Source organism: Pundamilia nyererei, unplaced genomic scaffold (assembly GCF_000239375.1).
Source record: "Pundamilia nyererei isolate P.nyererei 1_Seehausen unplaced genomic scaffold, PunNye1.0 scaffold00008, whole genome shotgun sequence".
Taxonomy (NCBI): domain Eukaryota; kingdom Metazoa; phylum Chordata; class Actinopteri; order Cichliformes; family Cichlidae; genus Pundamilia; species Pundamilia nyererei.
In genome coordinates, this window is record NW_005187409.1 from 7,005,595 (window position 1) to 7,014,236 (window position 8,642).

General features: G+C 38.8%; 1 protein-coding gene across 1 annotated transcript in view; it reads left to right on the forward strand.

Annotated features, from left to right (window-relative positions):
• The window catches only part of trpc7b (transient receptor potential cation channel, subfamily C, member 7b), a 47,826-nt gene that overhangs the window by 33,090 nt on the left and 6,094 nt on the right, over positions 1-8,642 (forward strand). Inside the window, exon 6 of the mRNA XM_005723195.1 lies at positions 7,964-8,159. Within this exon, the coding sequence (XP_005723252.1) occupies positions 7,964-8,159 (196 nt within the window). The remainder of the gene's footprint in view (positions 1-7,963; positions 8,160-8,642) is intronic.

Genomic DNA, 8,642 nt, shown 5'->3' on the forward strand with positions numbered 1-8,642 from the left:
AAATCAGTTTACACACACACACACACACACACACACACACACACACACACACACACACACACGCTTTTGATTTGGGCAGTGGTGATAGAGCCCTGGACCTGCCTCTATTTTCCAGTTAGTCATGCATGACAACACTGCACAGACATGGAAGAAAACAGAGGCGAGAAGGACAGGGAAGGTAAAAGCTGAATAAAATGAGATGGATGGAGATGGGATTAAATCTTACGGGAAGACTAAAACAGAAAGACATAGCGGTGTGTCAAGGTCCTTGAAAATCAAAATCAAAATGTCGATTACAGTATACCAATGGTGAAGTAAAACAGTGGAATAAATGTAGCAGAATCACAGGGACGGCTAACAGCAGTGCAACAAAGTAAGTGAATGTAGAAGAGGAGGACAGAGGAAGATGGCAGGGATGAGGGATGAGAAGAGAACCATAGGGAACGTTGCAGAGGAGGGTGTTTTTGGCTTGGCTCGTTGTTCAGGCAAAACGCGGGAGACCAGCCAGAATACGTAGACAAAGGAGGAAGAAGAAGAAGGGAGAGAGACAACAGGAGAGAATGAGAGAAGGTCACGCAGACTGAGCAACCACACAGGCTTAGCAGAGACTCAGCATTATCGTTTGACAAGGTGGGAAGAAATCAGAATGCAAGTACTGTGAAATAAATCCTGTTACCGAAATTTTTTTCAGCATTTGATCATTATTGCCAATTCACTTAAATTTTATATACCATAATGACCTTTAAAGGCATGTCACCATATTGAAGTTGCTTTTATAAGAGTGTGTATTTCATTTGTAATGCAACACATAAATACAAGATGAGAGGCATCCGAGACTAAACGTGTATATAAAGTGATAATGCATAAGGTATAATGCAGCGTGAACAGAGAAGAACCAGCAGTGATCAGAATCAGGCCAAAGAGGAGAGTAAAAAATAGCACTTAGATTTACATGCCTGAAGATGCAGGCAGGAGTTTGAAAACAAAGTGCAGACTGGGGGGATTTTTGGAGAGGAAGAGGAAAAAACAAAGGAACCATGAAAGAAGGTCTGAGGTGATGTACGGGAGTGGAGGGGTAGAGAGGAGAGAGGGATCTTTGTGGAAGAAAGGGGATGTGTGTATAGTAGATAAGAGGTTGTGTGAGAGACGTCAGAGTCAAAGTGAGAGCAAAAGGGAGAATTTATTAGCTCTGAAGGCGAGGCAGATGTGTCATGTTCAGCCTTTACCAGTCAAGCACATCTGAATGTCAAAATAAGAAGGGGAGACACAATTATAATTAAGGCGAGCCCGACAGAAAGAAGAGAGGCACAAAAGTAACAGAGAAAGAATTCATTCATGTGCTGTGACCAGTAAGGGATTTGAAATGTCAGTGGCAATGCTTTAGACTTTCTGGCAGTATTCAGTGTTTTTCAGTAACGTCTTCCATTATCATGACAAATTATGTCAAGCATTCAATTTCCCTCTGGTGAGATTTAGTCCATCTGAAATTTTGCTGTCTGACAATAATTGTTTGCAATGAAATTCATTTAATTTCAGCTACATTAAGAAGCTTCATTTCATTAGGCTAACGCTCCAGTATAATTTCCAGACATTTGCTATTGATTTTTAAAGAAGAAGCCCTTTTGAATGATGATGTTTCAGGCTGATTTTTTTAAACAAAGGATGTAATGATAGCAGAAATTGAATGGCCTATATCAATACCAGTAAATACTTGATTCTTTGTTATGACTTTTAAACCCCTAATTTAAAACAACACAACCAAAAGGATTATTTCACATACTTGTACTTGTAGGGTTTATACCTTACTACATAAAGTGCTTTGAGGTGACTGATGTTGTGATTTGGTGCATTATAAAAAATATTCAATTGAATTTGAACAGAAAATTGGACATAAACTCATTGATTTTAAAATAATTTTAAATCACGTTGTTTATTTAAAATATTAACATTATATTTTATTTAGAAAACACAGACTAAAATGCTGGGATGGTTGCTGAGTAGCCTCCTAATGTTACAATAGGATTTAACATTGGTACTATTATTAGTACAAAGTACTTCCTTTCTCAACTCCACTACTGATTTTTTGATCAGTGAGTTGTGTAGGTGCTGTCGTGGCAGTTGCATTGGTCTCCATCTTCATTCTGTAGCTTTTGTTGTGCTGGTGGGTTCTCTTCTTCCTCAACAAGGACACATATTTTAATATATACAAATGTCCATACTGACTATGCTACTTAAACAAAAAGAAAGTACTGACCAACAAAAATGGCAGGCTATTTTTTCTTATGAAGGTAATTAATTTGCTAGAGTTGTGATCATAATAAATAAAATTCTTTCTCCTAGACCTTTGTCTAATACACACTTCTATAACATGTGGAGAAACTCAAAGCTTGCCTTCTTTCCTAAGCTATGACGAGATAATTGCAGCTTCAGGGAAAGAATTAACAAACGACCAGTTCACGTTTTTACTGGTAAATAAAAAGTGCAAAGAAAGAACGTAACCGATATCACACATTTTCATAACCAAACAGTGCCAATGCTTATGAAATAGTATAAACCGTACACTGACACAGAGGCAGAAAAACAGACAGACAGTGAGGGAACAAGCAAATTAAAAAAAGTTGATCTTGTGCTTGATTCACTAGCAAAAGCCTCTTAATTGCTCATCTTGTGGTCTTGTATTCCCTGCTTAATAAGATTTCTATCACAGCTTGCCTGAAGATACACACCAGCACATCCCTGTTTTGCGTTGCTCACTTTCTGCCTCATTTTGTATCTCACTGTCTGTCACACCAGTGTGAACACACTCATAAACAGACACACAGATTCAGTCTGTGTTTTTGTTTTTGTTCACTTCCCCATGCTTTTTTCCCCACTGCTTTGTTGTTTGTGTATCAGAAACAGCAACAAGCACACGTACACACATGCAGGAATCTCTTAGGAGTGGCATTCGTTCAGTCATTAAAACCTGAGGTGGGAAGTGTCCCACCCTTTTGTCACCATAGTGACAGCTCTTTTGGTGTAATAGGTAGAAAGTTAAACAGAATTTTCTATTTAAAGATGTTTAATCTGTATTTGTCTGAGTACTTATCTGTTTGCAGAACAAGAGAGGATAGGAGAGAAGAAGAGAGGAGAACTGAGGAGAGTAGAGGAGTAGTGATTGGGAAGGAGAATTTAATATATTACTAATGACTGAAGGGCAGACAAAGAGAGAGAGTCAGAGAGATTCAGAGACACAGAAAGGGGAACAGTTGGCTACATTTACATTTATTCATTTGGCCAGTGAAAGTATTGCTGCAGATTAAACAACGATGAGAAATACACGAGGAGAAAAATATTGAAAAAAGAAACATATACATCAAAAGAATAGATTGAGTGACAGAAATAGCTAAAAGCTGTAGGGATGAAAGATGGAAATAGCGAGTGGGAGGGAGAGAGGACGATGTGGAGAAAGATATAAAAGCAATGGCAATGGCAATATAATGAGAAAATAGGGGAGAGTGATAGAGCAGCTAAACAAGAGACAAAGATGATAGCAAGAGAGGAGGAGCAAAGACAACGAGAGTTCCAAGCATAACGCAAGAGAGACAGAGAGAGAGACTGAGAGCATGTCTCTGGGGCAGAGAGGTTGATTTGGGCCTGCTGGTGATTGGGTTTGGGGCTGCTCCTGCAGAGCCGAGGTGACTCACCAGTCTCCCACACACATATCCAGGCAGCATGAGTGTGGTAAGGAGGGAGAGAGAAAGAGAGAGAGAGAGTGTGTGTGTGTGTGTGTGTACTTTCACTGTTGATGTTGTGGGGACATAAATCTGATTACATAGTCACACTGCGGCAAATGAGCGTCTTTCTGGGGACAAAAACTCCCGAATTTTTAGATTGAAGACTTAATTTAAGGTTAGAGCACCTCTCCAGGATATGAATGAGGTTAAATGTTAATGTAATGTCTTTTAAAGTGATGGATACAAGTCAGAGAAGAGTGTTGGCTTGATGGAAACACTGTTGTGTGTGAGTGTCTGTACATGTGTGGTGTAGTCGTCATGCTGCATGCAGCCTACAGGGAGCTGCCACTCTTAATAACAGATAATAACACACAATTCATAGCCGTTTCAAGATGCCGACTGTCCCTGCTGATTCACTGCCTATTGTACAACCCTATTGTAAAACACACGCACACACACACACATACAGACACACTGGTTTGAAATGAAATAATCTGATTCTTAGGTTGCTAAAAAATGTTCCATTATCCAGAGCACCAAGCATCTCATCCATCTCCGTAACAGGGTATTAAATAATACACACATGACTGGAACCTTAGCTGACATTAGCGAAACACAAATTCAAATTTATCAGTCCCGTTGATCTCCAAGGATACATTTAAATTCTCCATAATTGCACTTTCTCCCTGAGAGGCATCTCACACAGATTTGAGTGAATTAAATAAGCTGAAAACAAAGCAAGCAAAACAAATGAGGATGCACAGCGACACTGGCTGCCCATGCATCAATATAATCCAGTATAAAAGAAATGCAGCTCGCTTAAATACTTTACATGTGACTCCATGTTCAATTCACATAAGGGTTGATAGAAGTGAGGGGCATGTATGTAGCCTTATATTTTTACATAGTTGACATGACAAGAAGGGGTTCACTTTCACTGACACTGTCCACTTGTAAATATCACCCACATTTTTGGATGTTATGTTAAACTCACAATCTGCCTAGGCAAACAGATGGACATGGAATATAAATAGTCTACTGTGTAACGAGTGCTAGATTTTAATTGTGTGTGTTCCTGTGAATGTCTGGTATAATGGGGCCTTAATGTTAGCTGGAACAATGCCCTTCATCATTATCTGTACTTGAATTTTAGGGACATGAAAATCTAAATCGAGTGAGCATTTCACAGCGCCAGAAAGGAGACCTGGAAGAATAATTGGAAGAATAATTTGATTTCAAAGATAATTGGGATACAATATGATCTAGAGAAGATAATTGTCCTCCTTTTTGTTTTCTTTCAAATTTCAAAGACAGGAAAGTCTGTGTGTGTGTGTGTTTTTTAATCTTGAAAGAGAGGCTTCAGATAAGTGACAAGCCATTATTAAAAGAGAGAAGGATCAAAATAACAGGTTTTCAAGGGAAGTCCACCAAAATCACCTTCCTCTCCTCTCCTGATTGCACGATTGGCTTCTGGATGTGTGTGACGTGAATAGTGAGTGAGGAGATGATACTGTTGAAAAGAGCCTTCCCCTCAGAGCAATTGCCTGTCTGATGCCTGGAGCCTCTATCGTGACAACACAAAGAAGAAAACCACCTAAGAACTGCTGTAAATGCTTTTCAATGTGTTTCTCTTTACAGACACCTTCAGTCATTGATGCCACTGCAATATGTTGATGCTTATGCCAGTAATTTGTACCCCTCTGTACGATGCACATTTTTCCAAGTACTTATTAAGTATCCTGATGAGATGGGGGCAGATATTTGCATGCTTCCACGTTGTTCCTGATATGTATATTTACATTAAGGGTACAGAGGAAATTGCTTACTTGGTGCATAGTGATATGTTCCTGAACCTGTTAAAATTTCCATTTGCTTGAATCATGACAACTATAAAGTGCCTCATGTAGCTTACTAAAAAGGGAATAATGTTAAATAAATGAGCCATAACAATAACACAGAAAATTGTCAGCAAACTGTAGCTTTAGGGTTTGTGATGAGTGCTCCGTGATAAACAGATGCATACATCAAAAGATCGGTACATGGCTATGACATCAGCATAACAGTGAAAATGAGCATTTATAACACTGAGTCAGACGGTTGATATATAAAATAAATAGGAAGGGGTTAACCCTGGGTACACTCTTGGCCACAATTTTTTGTTCCTAGCTGTCAAGAGTAGCAGGTGCTGTGGTCTGATTCAAGGTTTGACGTGTTGTGTGCTCAGAGACCCTCTTCTGCATACCTTGGTATGCAGAGTGGTTATCTGAGTTATTGTTGCCCTCCTATCAGGTCGAAGCAGTCTGGTGATTCTCCTCCAACCTCTGACATCAACAAAGCATTTTAACCCAAAGCTTTACTGCTCATATTTACTCTTTTTTTGGATCATTCATGGTAAAGCCTAGAGATGGTTTTGTGGAAAAATCACAGTAGATCAGCAGTTTCTGAAATACTCACAGCAGCCATTCAGACACCAATAACCATGCCACATTCAACGTCACTTAAATCACTTTTCTTCCCATCATTCCCATGCCCAGTTTGAACCTAAATATGGCATCTTGACCATGTCTACATGCCTAAATGCATTAAGCTGTTGCCATGTGGTTAGCTGCTCATATATACACTATTCAGCTATCATCAGAACAGCACAAAACAATAGTGACTGCATGCCAATATTTAGAGGCCAGCATGAAAAAACGAGTCATTAAAGAGGAGCATTTCTAATCAGCAGCAACAATGTGCAAGGTTGATCGACGCAAAACATGATGCAACAATGAGACTGTAACAGTTTCTCGTAGTATTTAAGTAATTCCAGAATGGTTTTCAGGTTATTTTTGCGCACTGGTTAATGTTTTCTGGAAGCTGTGTACTTTCAAGTAAAAATGGAGGGCAATGATAGAAGATATTCTTAGATATCTTCTATCTGAGTTTAAGAGATAGAGCACACAGACAAATTCACTGATCTGGTGTTGAAGGTTAAAGAGTATGTTTGGCTTTCTTCTTGAAAGGTTATTCCTGAGGTACCCAAAGGAGTCTGTTTTTTACGTGTGATAGAGAGGAGGAAAAAGTCTGTCTGTGTGTGTGTTTCTGTCTGCTTCTATCTTGGTATGCATGTGAGTGTCTTGTTTGCCACCAGCAGGTGCCATCACCTACCTTTCTGTGTGCCAATGAAACACTGTCTCTTTGAAAGAAGATAATTTGGATGACACCCATAGCTCTCAACCAGGAACCTACAGATCTTCTATTCCACAGCTTCCTCCCACCACCAACCCCTCCAGCAATCCAACCAGGCGTCTCCCTCCTTCCCACTGAGCCCCCCTCTGCCATCTCAAGCCCATGCATACCACTCGTGGAATATTTAACAGCAGACATGTTCATGAATGTCAATGTTCAGAGATCTCACAGCTTTGTGCTTTTTTTTTTTTTTTTTAGACCTTGTTTTCCTTTCTCAGCCCTCTGGCCCTTAAACACATATTGGGTCAGTGTGAGAGAATGATCCTCCAGGCAGAACTGAGAGTTTGAGTGTGGATCTCAGTAGAAACAGCAAAGCACTATACGCTTTAAATGAAACATTAGCCATGCTTCAGTTATCATACTTAAATGTCAGAGGTAGAGTCAAGTGGAGTTAAGAATTATACATCAACCACAAGAGTGAGAAGTATAATTCAGTATGACATTTAACGTGAAAAAACTTATTTCACTTCCATTATTCCTAAAAACGTTAAATGCATTTGAGTTTAAATGTTTTCTTTCTAGATATAACCTTGACACCCCCGAAAGGATCACATGCACATTCATCTTAAATCTTTTTCTTTTTTTTCTATTAAGTGCAGCGACGTTTCTATTTTGAATAAAGGTCGATGAAGGACTAGGCTGAGAATTTAATGAACAGAGATTTATAAACCAATCTTTCAAACTGTGGAGCTGAACTTTTCCCTGCTTTTTCGATGTGTTGCTTTGTGTGGTACATACAGTGCTATATGGTTGTATTTATAGATAAGTGTGTTTGTGTGTGTTTGTGTGTGTGAGAGAGATCTAAATGGGGTAGCAATGTGTTCAAATTGGACATGACTCACCAGGTATTTCATCAGTGCCACCTCACAAATCCCACAACATTAAAATGCATTTCATGTGTTTGCATGTGTGTGACTGAAACAGCAATTAGCTGGTAACGCGTTGGGCTTTGTATGTGTAGTCACTGGCATGTGCTGATTTCCTGACTGCTACAACATCTCTCTCTGTTCCTGCAGGGTAGAGGAGAGTTTCAAGACTCTTTTCTGGTCAATCTTCGGGCTGTCTGAAGTGATTTCGGTGGTGCTGAAGTATGACCATAAGTTCATAGAGAACATTGGCTACGTGCTGTACGGAGTCTATAATGTCACTATGGTGGTAGTTCTTCTCAACATGCTCATTGCCATGATCAACAGCTCTTACCAGGAGATAGAGGTACAAAAACAAGATAGTTGATCAATGGAAAAAGGGTGTAATATTGTAAACAAGTCAATAAGGTTCATTTGTATGAGTGTCTGATTGTGCCTGCAGGAGAATTGCACCATTACTTAAAAAAACAAAGAGATCAATACAGTGGCAACAAGTAAAAACATCAAACACATAATAAAATGAGTATCCCAGAAAAACCCAAAAGCTTTTAAAATAATTTTTACATTTCTGATTTTTATCACGCTTGTTCTAAAAATGAATACTTACTTTCTTACCTGAGATATTTAAGATGAAAAAAATAATTCTTCACCTTCAATAAACATTAAGCAATAATTTTGAGTGAAATGCAACTGGAATATATGAAATCAAAGTTTTATTTATTCAAATAATCATCATTCAGACAATTTGGGTTGTCTTTTTACAGTTAAACATTTCATCTGTTCTTGGAGAAAAAAGATTATTGGAATCCACTCGGATGCTTCATAACTT